At 31.7% G+C, this 23,670-nt stretch overlaps 1 protein-coding gene and 1 long non-coding RNA gene across 13 annotated transcripts in view; one reads left to right on the top strand and one right to left on the bottom strand.

The window, feature by feature from the left end:
• The window catches only part of LOC410035 (dorsal-ventral patterning protein Sog), a 63,651-nt gene that overhangs the window by 26,370 nt on the left and 13,611 nt on the right, over positions 1-23,670 (top strand). For 4 of the 8 annotated variants that reach the window (XM_393520.7, XM_006570030.3, XM_006570026.3 and 1 more), the window contains 2 exons: positions 8,854-8,957; positions 18,137-18,266. In XM_393520.7, the coding sequence (XP_393520.4) occupies positions 8,854-8,957; positions 18,137-18,266 (234 nt within the window). Of the gene's footprint in view, positions 1-2,760; positions 2,920-5,211; positions 5,381-6,223; positions 6,361-6,984; positions 7,244-8,853; positions 8,958-18,136; positions 18,267-23,670 lie in introns of those variants that run through there. The other 4 variants (XM_016912321.2, XM_026442353.1, XM_006570031.3 and 1 more) reach the window with 4 other exon arrangements.
• LOC102655275 lies at positions 7,858-18,339 on the bottom strand. 5 transcript variants are annotated; one of them, XR_003305182.1, is made up of 6 exons: positions 18,208-18,339; positions 17,300-17,423; positions 16,708-16,985; positions 15,880-16,631; positions 13,438-15,768; positions 7,858-8,506 (listed from the first exon to the last, which is right to left on the bottom strand). It is a non-coding gene; the product is annotated as an uncharacterized LOC102655275 (long non-coding RNA). The 5 variants fall into 5 exon arrangements; XR_001703074.2 differs by lacking the exon at positions 18,208-18,339 and adding an exon at positions 17,739-17,956 and having other exon boundaries at positions 15,869-16,631; XR_001703075.2 differs by lacking the exon at positions 18,208-18,339 and adding an exon at positions 17,739-17,956 and having other exon boundaries at positions 15,880-16,643.

Consider the following 23,670-nt stretch of genomic DNA (forward strand, 5'->3'; position numbering starts at 1 on the left):
TAAGAATATCTCTGATAGATTTCTGGCGCCACGCTAAATTCAATTATAATCCATTATAAATATATATATATATTCTCGATTTATTAACGATCAAATCGAAAATATTCTGACCTACTTTCGTCTAAAATCTCTTACAAATTCGATTGCACGACAGAGCGAGGGAGAAGCGATATATAAAAATAAATACAAAATCTAATGCCAGCCACACCCACCATAATGCAAATTGACAATCAACCATCCCACGCTCGTGCATCGAATCAGATCGGTCTGAATACGAGCGAAAACTTGCATAGTCAGTGCTAACGAGCATGCAAAACTGCATTTTAATATAAGTGTTGAACGCTCAAGTGGCAAAAGAACGACAAACGCTTATCGTACAATTTGATTCGATTTTTATTATACGTATGCAAACGTAAATATATATATGTATACGATCGAGCAAGCAATATTCTGGTATGCATCACGTATATGACGAAGATGATGATGACGATAGTGACGTTGAATTGAACATTTGTTGAAGACGTCTTGGCGTGTTCTAGGGTATCTACCAGCGGCAGACACCACGTAATGCTTGGCGTAGTTGGTGAATGGCCCCTTGATCCAGATTTTTGTAGGGTGATTTTTGCACACTCAGGGCCACCTAAATATAGCACTCGGCACTCGACATTGCAGTTGCCGTCTCGATAGTGTACGGCCAAAAGAGCGAGGAGGGAGGAGACAGTCCTCACGTTAGGCGTCTCCTTCGTCTTTTTCATTTTTTCCTTCAATCAAATTACTTCTTATTCTTCTTCCAAGTTCTAATTTTTTCTACTTTTTTTTTTACTTAATTTTTCCCTGATTTTTGCTTTCTATTAATAAAATTATCTGTCTTTTTATATCATACAATCATTTCCTTCCTAAATTTCTACATTCAAATTTAAAAGTTTAATTAAGATAATTCTGAAAAATTATATCTCGAAGAGTTCAGTTTTGAATCATGTTCAAATGAATTTCAAAATTGAAGTATATTTAATTTTTTCTTATCTAATTTTATTATCAATTTATTTGTACATTTTTAAATATATTCTTTCATTATAGTATTATAAAATTCCATTTTGATTTAATATATAAAAAGTAAGATTGAATTCAATCCATTTAATTTTATTTTGAAAGAAAGAATAATATATTTCTAAAAATGATGAAAGACATAAATATAAATGTATATACAACGATTTGAAAAATATCTTTCAGGTTCTATTATTCTAATTTCTTTTATTTTCAAGTTATTAAAGAATCGCATATTGCAGTTTAATAGTGCCATATCTCTACACTGTTGAGAGTTGTTTCTTCTACGTCTGTTAAGCGACAGTAACATATCTCCTCGCACATCCCTTGCAAATCGCACTGTATTCTCATAACTCTTAATTAACATTCTTCTTCTTGTATCGTATGGAATTATATTTAACTCGAACGATCGATTAACAATATTTCTGTTCCTTCGCAGTTTTTTTCATTTATAATTTAAAAATTTAGATATATAAAAACTCGTATCTCGTTGTCTGTAATTTTATATAGTTTTGGTAAATTTTATTTAATCAATCAGTCTTTCTTTTTGCATATATTATACTTGAAAATAAATAGAGTTAGTTAATATATTTATGGAGAATATTATTTTTAGAGATTAAAATATACAATAATGTTAACAGAAGTTTATTTATTAAATTATAAGTAATTGAAACAAATAAAAAGCCTGAATCGACATTTTTATATATTTTATATGTAATAACAAATGTATTGTATGTTAACATTTTGTATATGGAAAAAAATTCACATATATATATATTCAAATTTTATTGATGAAATATTTTTTAAACATTTAAATCTTAAATAACTATACAATATACAATAATAAAATTATAAAGTTCCATAGAAATTATAATCGATGGTTATTCTTGTATTGCATGAATATTGGTACATACTTATATAGTATATAGGTTATAAGTTCAAATCCCAATAGGAAGCGGTTTTATCACCGATTCTATAAATGTCATACCAACATCTAATTTTAGATATGTAGGTATTCTAATCCTGGTGAATTGCATAATTCATTTTAATTCGAATCACCATTAAACCATTTATATTTCATAATGTTCTTCGACAAGCGAGGAAAATCGTTGAAATCGCCATTAAGATTCACGTAGTAGTTGTAAGCTGTTTTGTTTTATTGTCCCGGTGAGTATTTTCGAAATACGTGTAGCAGCATCGAAACATCGTTGTGGCATATGTGTGGGCAGCCAGTCATCAGGATTCATAGTACGTTGCCAGGGCGCGCGCCCCCAAGCGGGAAAAGTAAAGTTGCGAAGGCGTGTCGCCTACATGCATGTTCGCCCAATATTTCTTAAACCTTTTCTCAAATCAGCGATCCGAAAAACGAATCTTCGTAACCAAATAAAAAATATTGACGTTATGTAATTTAATAAATATATAATTTTATTATTTGACATTAATAAATTTATATTCTTATAATCGTTCATTTCCAATGAAGCATAAACATGTTTGTTATTTCAAAGAACCTTTATAATATACATTTTTAATATGATAAATTCAATTATATTAATATCAAGTCACGATTCACGCGTTTATAATGCATTCTTATAATATATAGAAATAATAATAATAATAGTAATTGCCAATTTTCAATTATCTTATTTTACTTTCTTAATATTGGCTCCTTCGATTACAATAAATATATAATAAAACGTGGAAATTGCAAACTTTCAGACAATTAAACCGTATGGCATTGCGTGCAGACCGAACGAGGCCGAGGAGTACTTGACTTCAAGTCCTCTGCATATTAATGCTGATCGAGGGCTCGGTGAGATACATATTCGAGGCGTACGTAGGCGTACACCTACGTGAAACCTGTAGTCGAGAGAGCAGGTACGGTTCCGCAACGACGTAGCGGGCTTATAACATAGCGGCAAGGCACGTGAGGAGAGGCGACATGTCGAAGAAGAGAAGTTGCGAGTAGTGTGTGTGTGTGTGTATATATGTGCGTGTGTATACGTGAATATACGTCGCCTACGTATCTGCCCACTCTGCAATGCAAAGAAACCGACCTATGAGAAAGTGGTCCGCAGGATCAGACCGGAAGATGTAAATAGCACCCTTATATTCGGCGAGACGATGCATCACCAGAAAACATTGCATAAGGATGATGCCGATAGCACACGAGTTCCATCATGTTTACGCCTTCATCCGCCTCCTTGTCTCTCTTTGCCTCCTTTTATCGAGCTTTCTTCTTTCTTTTTTTTGTTTCTTGTTCGTTCTTTTTCATTTTATTTTTCACTTCGCCAGAGAAATGTCAATTTTACCATGAAAGTTCTTTTTTCTCTTGATTTTAATAGTTTTAAATTATTTATATTAATTCATTTATTAAGATAAAGAAAAAGAATTGAATTTATTTTTTAATAGATATTTCAGATTTAACGTGCTTCTTTCTGCAGAGATATTTATTTTAAATACAATCGTTTAGTAATTTGATTTATTATCACGAATCATTGGTGATTTTAAATTGTCAAGAAATTTGGGAAATTAAAACCAGAAATATCGTAGAATGAAATTTTCCTGTCACAATCCATTTCCATCTTTATCCATCTAACGCCATTTTAGATTGTTCAGAGCCTAGTAAACAAGTCTTAATCAATATTTTTATATACCATATTTTTTAATTTTTTCAATATCCCATGTTTATTATTTTATTCCTTTTTTTAATTCCCTTAATTATTTTCGTTCGAATGTAATCGTGGAAAATAGCAACATTAGAAACATTAGAAATCGCACGGCTGAGAAAATACATGTTACCGGTTCAGATAAAATAACCTCAATTCTACTCGGTGCATGGCAATGTCACGTGACGTGAGATCGTATACCGATGCTAAAGGTGATGTGAAACTCGAGATGGTGATGAGGAAGAGGGTCTGCCTGTGCGTTAGAGTGAGAAAGGATGAGAGAGTTTGAGCGAATGTGCAAGAGGGAGAAGGAGGAAGGAATAAATGGCGAATTGCAAAATAGAGGGGACAGGAAATGTAACGCGCGCGGGATTCATGGAAAGGAAGAGAGAGAGAGATGGAGCAAAATGGAAAAAAGCGAAGGAAGAAAGTGACATGTGTTTGTCGTTCAGTCACCCGGCTATCGCGTCGTGTCTTTTCCGTAATCTTTTTTATTTTTTTTATTTTTTTCTTTTTAATCCGTTACTCGCGAAGAATCTTATTTATTTTAGTGCGCGAAAACGCGCGTGGCGCTGATACCTACGGAATCTACCTAGAGGGCGATACTATATAGAGACAGACATGTTTGATTGAAACATAACCATGATTCGTATAAACGTGTTAAACACGCGTATACATTTATGAATAATTTTGCAATCAATGGATAAAAACAATCGAAATTATAATATTTAATATACATATATAACATTCGTTGCAAACTTTTTTAATTCTAATTGCATTATTGCTTTTATTTGATAACAGTGGAAATGAAGAATTATTTTTTTAAAATAAACGTGCGCCCTCTCTCGTCGAGAATTTAAAAACGATCTTTTCACGACGTGTTTAAGGTAGTTATCAGTCGGGATTTTAACGTTTTGCGTGTAGAAACGTAGTTTACGGGATCAAAAGCAAGATGAGTTAACGTGTCCGATTCCCTGACATCCGTACTGACTAGTCAACGCCAACGGCTTGGATATTTTAGGATTAACAGTGGTCTATTCTGTCGTACTTTTCCTAAACGAACCCTAGTGAGGATTCATCGCGGTTCATCGAACCCATCCCGGCTTAGAAGCGCCACGTATTCAGCGTTATCCTAGACCGACCTACGTTGCTTAGAATAGTGGCAGAAACCGTGTTCCTAGAATTCTCGATCCGATTCGCGGAAAGTTAAACTGTAGAAGGAATGAATCGTCCACGAGCGGATGCTTTAATTTTCCTCTTTGATTTTTCGAATTTATAATACACAAGATCGTTGTAAATATTAATAATTTAATTTAATATTTTCTTAAAATTTGAATTCGAAAATTCTAAAACTCGCTGCGTTGATAATAACGAACAACAAATGTTTTCTGTGTATCCTAGCCTTATCCCTAAGTCAATATTTATATTAACGAACGATAGCAACCGTTCGTGCCCCCTTCATTGAAGTGGAAGTGAATTTACACGAGCTTCATATCTCTTAAACACGACGTCGGTTAGAGGTGTCGCCAGCGATCGTCCTCTCTTGTTTTTGCGATGCTTGAAACGGCTGACACTCGTTTGAGGACGCCTGTCGTCGTCGTTACGTGTCTTCGCCCAAACGCTGTATTACGTCGTCGCTTTCAGGATTGGCCCTGGTTGTCGTCGTAACAGTATGTACACTGTTCGAGTGCCTTCTCCTTTTTTTTCTTCTTCTTCTTCTTTTTTTTTTTTTAACTTGTTGTCAACTTTCGTCGTGTTTCGTATGATCTTTCTGCGAACCGATAAAGGAAAGAGGAACGCATTACGCGAGATGCCTTCTCTCCGTTTATGCAAATTGCGACCAATTTACGGACGCAGCCTCGACGCTTTTCCATTCGGTTTAATTTATGCTAATCCATTTATGCAAATGCCCGAGTAATTCGCATGAACGCTCTCTCAGTTCTCCGCTAGCATTCTTAATTTCGTTACGTGTCAACCACGAATAGAGATAATAGCACAAAAGCGCTATTACATGGAACGCCGTCGTCGAATCGGGTTATTGAATTCCCGATTCGATGGTTTTCGCATTTCCGAAATATCGATCTGATTTGAGATAAAATGTGCAAGATTTCATAGTTCGTAAGATAGAGTAGCAGAGTTAACGATGTATGAAACGTTGGTATATGGACCAAATTAGCACCGATGTTCTCTATGCACCGTGTCGTCGGACACTCTGCCATACGGTGTCCTATTCTCATCCTTATAATAATAGATTAAACGTTTAGCAAGATTCGACGCCTATGACTCTCGCCTTACGTGAATATGAAGTATGTACGGTAAATTTGTAAATTCAATGTATAGTTTCTGTAGATTTCTGTAAAAATAATAAAGATTATTGACACTTTTCGTGCAATATATTTTATGGATTTCGAGAAAACAAGAGTGGAAAAAGAAAAGAATTTCTCTATTGGAGAATGTGAGATTGATACGCGCGCATGCGCAATGTTTCAATAGTTTTGCCTTGAAGTTTCTTTCCAATTTTCGCGTCCTCCTCGATATGTGTCTATTTCTATGAATTACGATGTAACGCTACGAAAAAAGTTAAAAAGACGACTATAACCTTGGCCTTAACATTTGATATCTTCTTTTCTAACGTTTAATATATTCAGAGGTGAGTGAATTGATGAAAGAATAGCGATAAGATCCGAAGCTAACCTAACTTATAACCACTCGTGTACATATATATAAACATTACTGTATAATAATTTTCGATTCGAACTCGGCGGAGACTTGTTGAGATGTAAATTGATCTTTAACATCAGTTTTATATACGTTCAAATTCGAAACATTATGGAAATAAATTCGGACAAATATTATATATTATCAAATACGGATGTCTCTATACATACATTGCGATTGATTCAAACGTTACATCTCGGTCACGTGACAACTGACATTCTCGTAAAGACTTTTTACGATACGTGACTGAAGTTGGCTGAATGTGGTCGAGCAGAAACTTTCGTATTATGTACATTTAATTCAAGGAAAATTTTACTAAGCGAGAGACGTGTGACCACTATACGGAAGAAATATTATTCTTACAATGTCTGTCACCTGTCGTTGCCAAACGTGAACTGATGGTATAAATATTAAATTGCTTTCGTTTGTATGAACACATATGAATAAAGGGCGAGACGATGCGACAACGTAGCATTCGACTCGCATATTTGCGATGCGGTGGCGTATCGAGGCTCTTCTCTCGAGCTCGCCTGGTTGCTTAGGACCGACTCCGCGCTTAGAACGACTTAGTACACACGGTGCAACGACCTCGCGCAACGAGTCTTACTGTGTATCTTTCCTTCCTCTCTTTCTCTTTCAAACGCGTGCACATCTGAAGCAAAGGGAATGACTGGGCGAGCCCAAAGAGACACCGGTCTCTCTCGTTCTCTCTCGCTTATTCTTACAACGTGAAGCGTCGCGACGCACTTTTCATCTAAGTATTGGTGTGTTCTGGATGGGTTCAAATGTGATTTACATCGGGACTCGACTAATAGGTTCGTTGGTAATGTTTCTAGAAATTCCTAACCGTTGATCAGGGATCTGTTATATTTTATTCTTGGCGCATTCTACGTCGATTGGAATCATTAGTCTTGTAATATGATTTTTTTACAATTTATATCATTTTCTTTGCAATAATTGATCCCTTTTTATTAATTTTTATAATACAAGATATTTTTCTTATAATTTCAAAAATAAATTTTATATATTAATTCAATATATGAAAAAATTTAAATATTGTTTTTTTTTCAATTGAAAGGAATAGAGAATCTGAATTCAATAATGCCAGATCTGAGCAATCTTGTGTGTTTCCTTTGTGCAATGGATAAGGATAGAAAGTCGCAAGACTCGCTTGTAATAACATATATAATCAATATAAATAGATATGCCAAACATTTTAAATTCAACCATAAATTTAAAGTTGCAATATGATGTAATTTATTCATTCTTTTATTTAATATATTTATATTTAGAAAGAATTTACAATAAAAAGAATACTAGAAGTACAGTTGTACGCCATTCGATATTTAATGCCAGATTATAATCCAAGCATATAATTTAGCAATTTATATATGTTTTTTTTTTTTAAAGATCATTACTACAACTTCCATAGCAGCAGAATTATTAATTTTATTGCCAATATTATTGACAACTATTTTATTCTCTTAAAATCATTCCTCGAGAAATTTCTCTACGTGTCGATGTACAAATATATATGTGAATCCTCTGTTGTCCATTTAATACATACATGGTGGAGGGGGTGAAAGTAGTTTCTTAGAAAAGACAATAAGTCACGTAATCCGACAGAAAGAGTTCACGCTATTTTCGGTATGAATATTTATTTTTGCGTTGTAAAAAAAAAAAAAAAAAAGAAAGAAAGGATGTTACATCGTAAGCAGTCATACACGCGTTAGCCAGCCGGTTTTTTTCTCCTCTTTATTTCTATTTTCTTCTTCTTTTTTTTTGGAGGAAGGTGAATCGCCATCACTGTTAAACGAGGCAACGGCCTTGCAAGAATGATGCACATTCTTTTTCCCTTCTTCCAAATCGCTTTCTGCCACTTTCTCTTCCCTCTTTCTCTCTGACGTTGTCGCTTTCTTCTTTTATACACTGTCTCATCGTCGTCTCGGTGTTTTTTAACCGGCGACCAGAGAGACGTTTTACTCTTCGGGCATGTTGATGATTCAGAGGTTGTCGATTAGCGTGTCCCAGCCGGAAAGAATCCTCCATTCATCCCACGATTTCACTTTTATTCCATTCTAAAAACGAATTATATATTGTAGTCGTATATAAATCAAATTAAATTATTTTCACGAAAACTCCAATCTGGAATTTATTTTCCAATTGATATATTTCTGAATAATTAAAAAAAAAATTCTTTATCGAACAAATTAATTTTATCGATCGAAAAAAAGAAAAGAAGTGTAGAAGTTTGTTTCTAAATCTTCTTTCTCCTCCAATTACAATTTCCCTTTTAAATATTTCAGTTCAAAGAGATTTTTTTTAGAGTCGCGCGCATACCGGTTTTTATCACGTCGTCGAAGAATGCAAAGAGAGAAAAGAGTCACAAATTCACCGAGTCAATTCAAATCCCTCTTTGTTGCAGAATGTACGTTCGGCAAGCAGATACGGGAACTGGGCTCCACCTGGTTCGCGGATTTGGGCCCGCCCTTTGGAGTCATGTACTGCATCAAATGCGAATGCATTCCGGTACGTATTAAAGTGGGTGTGCCGTCTGTGTGCGCGCATTTCCCTCCTCCTCCTCCTCCTCCGTTTCAGCTCGACCTTTAACCCTTTCGCCGCACGTACCTATACACAACATTACGTTTCTTGTGTAACCAACCGATCTGACGCGACTTTTTACAGAATTCACGTCGATTATTCGTTGTACGTACAACGGAACACCCTCGTTCTCCCCGCCACTTGTAGAGCTCGTTTCAAAATTCACTTGTACATATGTATATATTTCATATTAGAAATTTATCTACTACTATTTCGAAATAACGATCATTAATCATATGATTGAATAAATGAAGTCGTAAAGTGAGGTCGGTTTTTACGGTTTGACGTTTTTATCGATCGCAATAATAATTTGCAATGCATAACCACCACCAGTTCCTTTTTTTTTTTTAGGTCGTTTGAATTATTATCACGCCTATTATGTAAATTATAATTAAGCAGATAAATTTAAAATTATTGTAATTTAAAAAAGTGGAACGTATTCACGTTTCCCTTCGTCGTATGATAAAATAATATCGACTTGGAAATATGGAATTGTATCTCGAACTTGAAGAAATCCAATTGAGATGACTTTTTCCCGAGAAGAGAGATGGGAGATCGCCCTTTGGAGAGTGCTGTAGATGTACGGCACAATGCGCGAGGCACGAACTAAATCTCGATCTGGGTGACGTGACCCACGAGAGACTTGACGTGCTTTCTAATCCCATTCCTGTCCGAGACAGACTGGCGTCCGCTTCTCGGCTCGTCTACTTAACCGCCGTACGTGAGCGAGACGCGTATATATTCTGCGACACGTCCTTCGAGCACTAGTGTATAAGAAATGATTATTCTAAATTAATTTTGTAATTGAAAAAAAATTGACCTTCCTTGTCGATTATTTATTGTATAAATAAAATATAATTGAATTAATGTCACTATATTTTTTTTTTTGGATGATCAAAATAAATAAACTTGGAATTAGAGATATTTCTTTCATATTCTGCAAATATAATTGATATTTCAAGGTTCGAGTGTGATATCTGGTTTGTTTGATCGAATGATGAGTTTGTATTTTGCAACATGATCGGACCACACCTATGATCGATCATACATTTTGTCGTGCGTACGTGTCCGCCATTTTTAATGAAACCGCGCGCATTCGCACGACGCGAAAAGTATGACAATTTCGTTTGGAACTTTCGTAATTTCGTGGTGAGATCATATAATCTTGCGTGTTTTGCGTCATAGAAATAAATTGAGTGTGTATTATGTAAACTATTACTTTTTTTTTTTTACGATTTAATTTTTTTTAAGATAGAATTTTTATTTTCGATGTATTTTCTCTCGTGCGTCAATATTGATTGAATTTTTATTAGTTTCTAATCAAATATCATTGATTTCGATATTATTGTATTATTAAAACGGTCAGGTTTTCATTTGAAATCAACACAAGCTTGATTTGTGAAGTTAAATCTATTCGATAAAAGAGGAAGAAAAATATTGATCAAATTCTTGGAATTTCCTTTCATGATTATAATTTTAAAAAGTGTGAATTGTATATACGTAGCGAGTGATGAAACATAGTTAAAATATGCAATAACTACACGTAAGGTTGCAAATTTTTTATTTTTTCATTCAAAGTTGATCTTTAAAAAATTCAACGTAATATCTATATTCTTAATCAATAAATTTTATTCAAAGCTTGCTCAGACGAGAATCACTAAGTCTTCCAACTTTAATTTTTCAATTATTAAAGAAATATTTATTTGACATTGTATATAACTGTATTCTTAATTTATATTTTCATCAATTTCATTATTTCGTATATTAATAAGAAATAAAGATGACAAATAAAAATGTTGATAGATTAGTGGAAAAATTTTCAAATTTACCGCTCAATCTCTGTTGGTAATCGTCTCGAATTTTAAGCTCGGAAAGATAATCGTTTCATTATTCATAAAATCATAAAATCGTATGAAGCGATAACAATCATGTGTACCAGACTTTAAATTAATTCTGGATGTCGTTCGAGAAACAGGTTTTTTCATCTCGGTTATTGCTCTATTATCTACATTATCTATGCCGCAAAATATTAAATAGATATTCGATCGAGTGTAATATTAATAAATTTGCGCGAGATATCTTTTATAGATTATCACGTAAAGTAGAATAAAAAAAAAAAGAAAAAAAGAAAAAGATAATAGCAAAGAGGATAATGTACAAAAAATTTTCGAGGAAAAAAGTTTTCAATATATAAGACAAACTTGACAATCGCTTATATAGGAATAATTAATTTCAGTTTGTTTTACGCTCTCGTGGAATCGTCGAATTCTTACGTGATCGCGCAATAATAGTTATTTGCATTCCGTTCATTCAGAGGGGAAACATCACTTGGTTTTTGCGCCCGATCTGTCGATAACATCACCGTTCACCGTCCACGTCCCTTGTTGCGCCGTTTCGTCGATATTCCTTACCCTTTCACGCCTCCTTCGACCAATAACATTGACTCAATAATGCGATCGATAACGGCTCGACTGACTCATTGCTTGTATTTACATGAAAAAAATGCGCAATTTTTTTATCAATCTCGTCTCTTTTCTTCTTTTTGTTTTTATATGTTTTTATAGAGCTGTAAAAAGAAAAAAAAAACGAAAAAACGATGTACGCGTATATATAGAATATTTTCTGGCAAGATGACGTCTTACGGATAAAAACGCGTTTTTTACGACCTAATTGGATGAAAATCATAAAACATTGTTCGTACGCCCATTTTATTGGCTCGTTACATCGTTTTAACGATGCAGCGTATGTGTATCTGTATTCGTCGGACACCCTGTATACATATACCGTTGGTCGTTACGATCAAACGGACGTAAACGTGATGCTAAATCCGGTGTTTTTCTTATCGAGATTTCTTACAGACTTCTAATAATAGGCCTGCCACTAATGAAGGTGATTTTAAACAGATAAAAGTTCAACTACGCTCGATTAGCTCCATTTAGTGGTTCCCTTCCGGACTTTCTCGATGAAAGGCGGAGGTCTTACGTTTTCTGCCTCGTTTAACCGCCGCGCAACGTACAATTATCTTTCTTTAAAATTACTTTTAATCATAATGCAATCTTTATTCTTGCAAATTTTTATTTTTTATATAATAAAAAATCTTCCACTTTTTAAAATTAATCATTGAATCAAAAGATTATCAGTTGGAAAATATTATTTCGATTGTTATATACGATCGAAAAATAATTGGGCATGATATAATAATATCAAAAACGTTGTTAAACGACGATGATTCAGTTCGAGATTTCGTTCACACCCACTTGTATTCAATTCATTGAAGATAGAAAAGAGATAACGAAGTATATATGCAAAGTGGGTTTGAGAAAGGCTTTGATGTCTATTATTTGCCGCCTTGTATCGATTATATTATTAAAAATACTCGTCTCATTATACAGGATTCACCGACACCACCTACGTATTTATATTTGCGTTCATTCTTTCTTGCTGTTCTTTTTTTCTCTTTCTCTGTCCTCCTTTATTTCCATAATTTTAATCGCGAAACATTTGAGCATGAAAACATTTGTTATCTTCGACGAATATAGATACTGTGAAATTTATTTAGAATATCATTAGTAAAAGAAAAAAAAAAAAAAAATCTTTATAAAATATATTTTTAAACAGAAGAATGTATATAAATAAAAGCAAAATAAAGAAATAATTATTAATTAATAATCAATTGATCGACACAAATATTATTTATTTATATTTCTATCTATTTCGTTAATTAAAATGAATAATTAAATTATATCGATAACTCGGATGTCTTTGTATAAAATAGATCGTTAATATCTATTAATGGAAAGTGATTAATTTCTTTGCAATTGATTATCAGACATTTAGTTTAATTATTGCGTTGTGATTGCGCATATATCTCGAAATTGATTTTCTAATTGCGACGTTTACTAAAAGAAAATGATAAAATATATTGTTACACCATTTTATATGTAATACATGTTTCATTCGTCGCTTTAAATCGTGTTTATAACACGTGTTAACAAAGTATGTAAACAAGTGTTGGCATTTTTATAAGAGCGAAGATAAGAATTCAATTTTTTTCCCCAAATATTCAAACTTATTTACATTGCACAAATTAAAACACAAAGTTCACATCTGATTCTATCGATTTAGATTAATCTGTTTGTATTATGCCCGAGACTTTAATCAAGACAAAACATTGTGCAGCAAACATGAGAATAATGAAATACTTCGTAAGAGGTTAGAATTCAAACATCGAAGAAATATTTGAACAAAACATATTTGTCGAAAGGATATATTATAATTATAACTATAATATTATAACTGCAAATTATTTTTTCAAAGTCAAGTTATCGTGTCGTTTCTTTAAATTAACTTTGAATGCATTGATCGATCTATATCGAAAAATTAATGGTTTCATTTAAATATTGCAAACCTCTTATTGTTGATATTCAGAATTCAGAAGAAAAAAAATAATTTACACCAATGATATCTAACCAAATAATTTTAAAATATTTTTTCGATAAATTTAATCCCTTGGATATAAAGATATTCCACTGTTCTCGATTAAAGAAAACACTCTGTATGTAGATGGCGTGTACAAATCTGACTTGAAGCGCGACATCTGTCGAAACACGTGGCCAATTAACGGATATAAAAAGAAATAAATTAGCAGTACGTTATAGAAAGGTGTGTATGCGAAAAAATATGTTTATTTTATTTATATTTACCGAGCGAATACCGGTCACATTTAATCACAAATGATTAATCATCTTCACAAATTTAGGATCGAATTATATTATTTTTAAATATAGCAGATATATTTACGTGATTCATCGAAAGGATGTTAACAATTAGGGCGATGTACGTATTGTTTCCATGGTGGATCCAAAGTTAGTCTGACGAACTCGTAACGAGGTTAATAACATTGGTTTAATAACTTGACTGGCGAACAGTTGATTGTGAGTTAAGAATGTAAAAGTAAATTTGGGGTCAATTATAAAACGATTCGAAGTCCTCACTCCTTCGATTAATATTCTCTATCATAGTAACGAGTTCTGTCGCGAATATATATCAAACGGAACGACTGGACTGGTCCCAATGGACTTTAATTTAGCCAATCTTCATAAACTCTGTCCTTGACTGGCAACATATTTGCCTATTACACCATGTCAGACGTTATATTTTTACGTTCTTTTTTGTTAATTTTAATAATTTATCTTAAAACATATCAAATGTCAAATATTTAAAAAAATAATATTTTTTTTTTGGAATAAATTTATTTCATACACATATTGATAGCGTTAATATAAAAATATTTTTATATAATTTTGACATTTTGACGAGAACTTGATGAGTATATTTAAAAAATCATAATTTTAATCTTAAGAATGCATAAGATCGAAAATCATGCATGTTTATTTAAATACATATTAACGACGCTCATATGTATATTGAGATGAGTCGATAATTATACAAATGAGCTATAGTAATGCAGACTTTTAATTTTTCGTGTGCATTCTAAATACGATATCAATTGCTAATTAAATATTTATTTATTGAAATTAAACTTGGTTTAATTTACAATGCCTGAAAAATTATTTTCGTTTTATTAATCCTGTTCTTCGAGTGCTTTGGAACAAAATCAACATTGACTTTGTTTAAACATAATTTTCAACCATAAAAAATTTTTAAAATCGTGGAATTTATTCGTCAAATAAAAAAAATTAAATATTTTCAAAAAAAAATTTCTATCCGGAAAAATAAAATTTTAAATTGTATATTAGAATGAATGATATGTATCAACAGTTTGAAACATAACCTATAATTTTACTTCAAATAGTGATTAGAAAAAAAAAAAAGAAAGAAGGAATAGGAAATAGGATGAAAAGATAGGTGAAGAGAGAAAGTATGATCGAAAGAAAGAGAGAAAACTGATACAGAATTGCTTGGTCCCCAATGGCTTGTGGACGAACGCGTGAACTCTATTTTTAGTCTTCAGTGAAATGACAGTCTCTCTTCAGTGTATATGAGGAGCTATTGATAGGTCGCGGGCTTCGTTGTGAGCAGTCAGGCAGACACGTCGCGTGAATCACACGAGACGTTGTCGTTTCTTTACCTGAAGTCATATACTGCGCTAGTATGTCTACCATTACTCGTTTGTTTTCTAACAGCCAATCAGACGTACGTAGATGGCAGCACATTAAAAGATCGGACGTCTCATAATAATTCTACATTTAATTAACGCGTTAAAAAAACAATCAGGAAAGATTGATCAAAGTTTCTCACGAAACGGTGTATGGATTGAAAAAGTTTGTTTTTAAAGTGGAAATGTTTGAAAGGCAGCCCACACGGAAGAATCCCACGCATGAATCGACATTGATTTCCTACTTGATCGTTAGAGAACGTTCATCTTGCTTCTATTATTATTATTTCTAGAATAGCGTCGAAATAATGAATGGCTACTACGATCAGAGAAAATCGTGGGTGGCTAAAACCACACCAGCCACAGTTTATGAATAGCGGGACGCTTTTTAATTCGAGACTCAAGATGATCGTTCGACCGATCTCTCTCTCTGTGCCTCGCGAAAACGTTCTCATCACATCGTACGTGGACATTTACATATATACATACATACATACATACACGTGCACATTCATCGCCGTTTGGTTGCGATATTAACACAGTCGTGTGATATTTTTGGCCATAGCGTCACACAGTTATATTTATACGGTATTTGCAACTTCGAAGGATATTCAAAACTTCCTTAAAGAGAAGAAAAATAACAAATACGTTTTTTTATCAGTATTATTATCATTACGTTCAATTGTGCTTAATTAAGGATAAATTCTATGAAATAATATACCTTATTATTACCTGTTTTATCAATACAGTATATTTAATGATGTCCAAGATGTTCTCAATAATCAATCTTATACTTTTCTCGAATGCCTAAATTGATAAAATAGTTTTTGGTACTTTGTAATATTCGCAATGTCGTGGATTTTATCTGAGGCATGCGTCGGCTGGTACTTAAATGTATCTCTGAAAGATAAAAAATACACTCGGTTAGCGGAATCCAGTTAACGGTCTCGTGTTCTCACGTGGTCCTCTCAAATTCGGAATTTACTCGTGGCGCCTCGATTCTCTTGTAATACGAAGTTGAACGTCTGTGTTCGGTCTTTGGCGGTCTTTCTTTCTTTCTTTCTTTCTTTCTTTCTTTTTTTTCATCACTTTATCACTCGAATCAACATCGAACGTGTATCGTTTCGCGTTTCAGGAATGTTATGCAGCATTATAAAACCCCAAATTTAATTTCTTCCCTTGATCCCGGTTGTAACTGGAACCTTTTTCGATTTGTGATCTCTTATCCTTTGCTTCGGTCGGCATGCCATTGAAAAAAAATCTCTCGAGATTGGCTTTTCACACTCACAGATAACTAGGTGCCAGGAATTTGCTCTAAAGTTGGATATTTATCGACTGGTCAACTCGTATCCGTTGAATAACAGAAAAGTTATACGGTGGTTTCAGGATCAAGTATATCAAACGATCCTTGTTGTTCTATTTATTACTTTGGATAAAGTTCCCGATGAACATGAAACTTGGAGAGATAAAAGGGAGATTTACATCTAAAATTTTAACTTAGAATATTTATTAATTTCTAGAATATTAATAAGAAATTGGTATTATATAATTGAAACTTACTTGTACAAATGGTACTAATACATTGAATGTTATTTATCCAAATACTAATACAAGAATAATTTCACTAATAAAAGTTGTCTAATGATATCTACATTAGCCTTAATATCTATAAGATATTCTGTTTGCAATTCATCAATAATTCATTTCATTTTATCCATTCATTGCAGCTATTTGGTAAATCCTTCAATTAGCTTTTTCTTCTTCAATTGTAATGAGAAATATATTGTAAAATATAACTTTTTTCTTCATATTTTTATTCATTTTTAAAAACAATTAATCTAAAATAAAAATATGGAATATTATTTCAAAATTAAAATATTTACAATCAGTAAGAATAGTCATTTTTTTTTTTGAGCTTTATAAATACATTGACAGATTCATTATAATAATATGAAATCATGTGAAGATTAAATATACAATATTTTTTTTCCTCTGATAATGGATAAAGATATATTTTTTCAATCTTATTAATTTATCATTCATTTTTATTTAATTCATTATTATTATATTATTTTTTAAATTTATTCAAATCTCTTTTGTTCAATATTCATTTATTCCTACCATCGTTAAAAAAATTTCGATTACGTATTACCTTTGTAAAAAAAAAAAAGTGAAATACTTTTCCTAGATGAATGTCCATGGTTCTTGAATCGAATCGTTTATATACCATTGAGCATGAATGCATCGTAAAGAGCAATATAATCGAGCAAAAACATCTGAAAAAAGAAATACCTTGAGGAAAAACCAGCAGATCTATGGTAGAAAGTGGCGTGGACAATGCTACGAAATATGGATTTATAAAGCGTATATAGTACAATATATTGTAATAAGAACGGTGTCACTGACATGGTTTAGAATAATCATAGATATAGGTGGACGGATACTTTTTCGCGGAAATGTTTAGAAAGTGGTGACCGAGACAGAGACGTTAAATGATAATTTATATTACCAGAGGAATATTGTAAATCGTGTCGCGAATAATGGTACCATTGACCGTGATAAACGAGTCCTTTGTGATCAATAACACCTACCAATTACTTGTCGATAGATTTATGCACGCGATGCATGTAAACGTTTCAACTGTCGTCAGCGATGCGTAAAGAAGTAATAAACATGTAAGCACGTTTACAGGCTTGAAAACATTACAATCACACTTTCAAACGTCACCGTGAACGTATTCAGTAGTGTGAACAAGCTAATGGAGAAACTCACAAGAATTTGCATAATTTGGAAAAGGAAAATAACGTATTAGCATTCGTTAGTATTTGAATAATAATTAATTTCAATGATTATTTCCTGGATATTTTAAATTTTGTTTTTGCAGCGGATAAATATTTATATATTTTTTTTGCGCATCTTGGCATAAAAGTTATATTATAGAGTCTTATATATATTTTTTCAAGCATCTGTAAATACATCTTGCTTTCAGGTGCAAAAGAAACGACGAATCGTAGCGAGAGTCCAGTGTCGTAACATCAAGAACGAATGTCCAGAACTCACGTGCAAAGATCCAATTCTTCTTCCAGATCGATGCTGTAAATCTTGTCCGGGAAATTCCAGTAAGTAATATTATGATTTTTCTTTGTAGATATTTAATTCTTTATATAGCAATGTTTTCTTGCAAATATTTCTAAAACTAAGATTATATAAGAAAATTACATATAGGATAAAATTTTTAAAAATATTAATATTATTTACGTTATATTAAAAAATCATTGAAATCGAAATTGATATTCGTTTCCTAAATAATTATCAAACCTTTTATTTTGTCCGTGCAAATCATTATGTTTTATTATTTGCATCTTCTATTATATGCAAATTTATTATATAATACATAAATATTTATAAAATAAAAGAATATTACTGTAATGTAAAAAAAGTTTTATAATATCGATCATTTGTTTCAAAGAAACATCCTGCCAGCATGTATAGGTTATGTTCTGCTTAGCATTACGTTGGATTCGCATGAACAGCAATATTGACGCAATATTCTATTCGTGAACCAGTATAGATCCAGTATTACAACAAAAAGGAAAAAATATGTGTTAATAAATTAGTTCAATTTGTCGGAATGGATACGTACCTTAAAATAAAGTAAAATATATATCGTTGACATTTCTTCACATTAGTATCTAACCATAAATATTTGAAAGAGAAAAAACGAAGAAAAAAAGGTTAATTATCAATAGTGAAATTGAAATAATCATGAGTCGTAAATATCAACGAAAGAATATATATATATATTGAAAGACTGGAGGCATTAATAAGAATCAAGTGATTTATATAAATCATTTATCAATGATCACCGCCTCTTTTATTCGTATCGTTGTTTTTATCGGCTACCAGAGGGCTCCCTCGTTCTTTCTTCACGCATCCTTCGAACGTTTCTCTATCGATCCTATCGATTTGATAATCGTATTTGCAATGCTATATAATCATGATCGACCATTCTCACCTTATATCTTTATTTGTATTATCGCTATAATAGTCAAGTGTTCTTATTAGCAGAGATTAGCAGGTTAATATCTTAATATATGCAATCTTTTTTTCAATGCTGTAAAATAACAAAAGAATTTTATTTATTACTTTTTGTCATTATATGAAGCTTTCTTTTTTCAATGATTTTTTTCGAAGATTTTATTATTTTCATTTTTTTTTTATTATCATAATATTATTTTCAATTTCTTGAAAATAATTGTTCTTGAAAACAGTTTTTGTTATTCATAGTTTCAACCTTTGCAATGATGTAAAATGTACCAAAGTACATTTGTTTAAAATATTTACTAATCTTTTTTAATGATTTTTAATTTTTAGCATAGTAGTGTAAAGTAATATTTGCGAGAAAAATAATAAAGAAATTATTTATCTATTTATGCTATTCTCATTCTATCTCAGATCTTCATATCCTCTTTTTTCATAATTATATAGTTACACTAGAATATGTTATATAAAATATACATAATATATATTATATAGTTACGCTAAAATCCGTTTTCTTGTTCTTCAAAATATCTTGCAAATAGCAACTTTCACTTCAATGGCATGTGCCAAATTCTTTTAACATTTATTTGGCTCTGTTTCTTTTTTGAATGGAATTCCATATATCATCGTTAATTATCATAGAATGTGGATAGAATAAATGAAATGGTCGAAATTCTTGCGCCCATTCCTGTTGCTTTTATATGGAAATATGGTTACCAATGGGTAAGACCTGAGAATTTAGTATTCTCTTAAATAGAAAAGTTTCTCTAAAATAGAATTCTAATCAAGATGCAAATTATCCTTTGCAAATTTAATAGTTTATAAATGTTTCCATGTCAATTGCTAGTTTATTTTTTATCATCAGTCAACTTGATAATTAACATTGACTTTAATTAGATAAGAAAAATTAAATAAAATGTAGATGTTATATTGATTATATATATGTTTCATATTTGATCCAATCACTGTATTTGTATTCATATTCCAAGGATTGAAATCATAATTTTCAATCACTAATCATGGCCTACACATAATTTAAAATTAAAATTGTAATTTTTCATCAAGTTGGTGAAAGCGTAGGCTTTTTTATGAACAAACATCGAATGAAAGATAGTCACACGCATATATTCAGCACTTTTACAATGTGAGCAGCGCAATTTATTGGTTACTTAGAATCAATTAGCTAGCTCGCATTTATTAACCATGGACAAATCCACAGTCATTGTTCGTGCGTTTCTTATTTCTATTCTGAACAATAGAAAGATTTTTTTATTGCAATCATAAGAGTATACTTTCTTTGTCATCCTGTATTTTTTTTGTTTTTTTTTTTTTTTGTTTTTATATATATTCTTGTCTACTCGTAACCCATTGAATAGGAATGCCAATTAGACGCGATGTTAAGCATGTCTAATGATGTTGTAACATTATTTTTGTAATTGGCTATAAGAAAAGTAGAATTTCTTGCATAGAACTTATAATTAGGTGGAATTAACAGTTTATCACTATTGGTTTATCATATGTGGTAAGATTAGTATGCGTGCCCTACTCCTCATTGATTGAAAACACTGTTTTAGCAATTCAAAAAACGTATTACTACGTGACAGACACTTCCACGAATTTGCAATTGTAATATTTTAATTATTTCTTTTTATTGATATCACGTTCCATTATAAATTTTCTTCTTTTTTTTTCAAATTCCAGTTTTTATTTACATCTATTGTACATAACATTAATGAATGATATTATATAATAAACAAAATAACATTTGGATTTTGCTACTTAAGCAACAAGTATCGAATCAATGACTGTCAATATTTTCAATGTGTTTATACGATTTGTGTGATAGGGTTTAAATTATTTTTACATCATATCTAAAGGATATTTGCACTTCAGTTTTTTTTACATGGATAATGCTAACAAGCAATGTAGCAATTCGCATTAAGGGATTTGTATGAAATACCAAGTTAATATATGTGGATATTTTAAGTAATTTTCATTTGATATGTGATAAGTAGATTCAATAATTGGTATTTGCAAAAGGATTATTACCTACTCTGTCGTTCTGCTTCTATGTTGTAAATAGACTTCACTGGAATAATGCATTTTAATTTGTTTTTCATACTTCTATTCTTAGTTATCCCTATTTGTTCTTTTATTTGTTAGATTACGTTGATTAGTAAATAACGTGACTTTCGAGTTGATTATAAATAAAATTGACATATTGATCTGAACTAAATTCAATGATCTGAAAGCTATTGCCTTTGACGTTGATGATAGCAAAGTTCAGTAAGTCAAGTATTAGGATTTGTTGGCCACAATACATGGATCTATAATTATTAGTCGAAAGGACTAATAATTAACTGTCATTGGTTTCTTAATATAGTTTTAGCTTTTGTTATTTGTTAATCTTGAATCCTAGAAATTGTGTTTAGCATTGAAATCTGTTATTAGAAAGTTATTAGATAATTAAAAAAAATTTTGAATTGCAATTATTATTAATTAGTGTCTGGGAAGGTATATTATTGTCATTACCTGATTCAGTTTCATGTATTTTTATCACTTGTATGATTTAAAATATTATCAAATATTATTATAATTGACCGAACAATTGGATTTATTTTTTCTATTTGGAATTTTTAATTTGTCATTTGTATCCTATAGAGAAATTCTTTGTTTGCTGACTTTTTCTATGTTTTTGTTGAGGACATTGATGTTAGATGATGTTGAGTATAAACTGGTTTCCTGTTGCAACAGTTCTTAATGAGATCCAAAGCCAAACATCTTATACATTTGTAAGATATTTTAATCCTCGATGGTTTTATTGTTATTATTGCGTTGTATATTAATTTTTATATATTTATTTATTATTGAATGTTGCAATCAATTCGAATAAAAACAATAATAATTTTAAAAAACGACAAAAACTGTAAAGTTATAAATGTTTGATTCAGTATAAATATAAAATATATTGCTGATATCGTTTTCTTTGTTATTTTATTCGCCCAAGAATTATTTTTGCATTTTGTGGATCTAAAAATCAAATTATAAAGATTAAAATATTTTAAGCTCATCAAAATCCATAAAAAAATAGTTTTTTTAAATAATTCATTATACATTTTATTTTTTCAAACTTCCCCAACTAATTTTTTATTTGAAAATTGAAAAAATTTTACTGAAATGAGCATTACTAGACAATTATACTTATTTTACTACTTCAGCTTCTATTTATTAATAATTAATAATTTTTAATTATTTAAAATACAAATACAAGAAGCGCCCTCTTGGTTCTTGCGTAAAAATGTCAATTGTGAAAAAAAAAAATGGCGCGGGTTGATTTCTCGACAGCGCGAACAGTGCCATCCTGTGGTGAGTACTGGTAGAGCACAGCAGATAAGCGAAATAACGACCCGTGAGAGACATCGAATTAACGTGTAGAGAGTGGTAGAGACAGAAAAGGCAGTAGAGAAAAAAAGGTTGGTGATAAAGAAACGGTAGAGGCAAAGTAGGGAAAAAAGAAGAGAATGGGAAACATGGAGAGGAAGAGCGTACAAGATCGGTTGTCATGCAGGCAGAAAGAGAGAGGAGAGATAGGTCGGGCGCCACGGTTTAGCGCCATGGCGCCGGCTATATTACCGCATGGCGTCACTTCGATTAAGCCGTGCAATCTAAATGTAAATATTAGCATACGTAATGACCGGGCATAACGCGCGCGGGAATAAGAATAGATGAGAAGATGTAGCATGGAGGGAGGGTTGGAAGGTCGCGGGGAAGACAGCGAGTGGGAGGAGGGGATCATTGCAAACCTTTCCTCTTCCAATATAAGGTTGACCAATCCTCTGGTCGCTACTGGATCCCTCTTAGTTAGCGTTCACCTTTTATCTTTCCTTATATTGCTCTTTATTCTTCGGCATGCTTTATCGTCATTAATTTTGTGTCTGCCTCGACTCCTCCTACTTATTCTTGTTTTCTTCTCTTTGTCAATTATTCATTCGTGGATTACTATCTTATGTATTTTAAATTGCCTCATGAAGGAGCTGATATGTATTTTTTTTTATAAGAATGAGGTTTAATGTTGCGCGATTGTTCATTTATTGATCCACAGTTTTAAGAGTAAGAATAGATATGTATATGTATTTAAAAGCGGTTCAAATGGGAACGTAATTATACCAGATTCCAAGCAGGTCAACCTCTACGCATAAAAATCCCTAGAATGTTTACGTCTATAGGATAGACTTTACCCGTTAGTTATGCGAAAAGAAAATTGTATATTCGAAACTGACTAGCTTTCTCGTTATGTTTGTAGAATGATTTATTTTATAGTGTAACTTCATTTATATTTTCTTATAATGTGGATTCAAATCAATGGTAATTTTTCTTTTTTCTTTTTAATCAATTTTAATTAGTATGTTGAATACAGGCAGGAATGAAAATAGTGAAAATAAAATACGGCATCGTATTGTAATAAACAATGCTATATATAAT

This window comes from Apis mellifera, linkage group LG1, assembly GCF_003254395.2.
Source record: "Apis mellifera strain DH4 linkage group LG1, Amel_HAv3.1, whole genome shotgun sequence".
Taxonomy (NCBI): domain Eukaryota; kingdom Metazoa; phylum Arthropoda; class Insecta; order Hymenoptera; family Apidae; genus Apis; species Apis mellifera.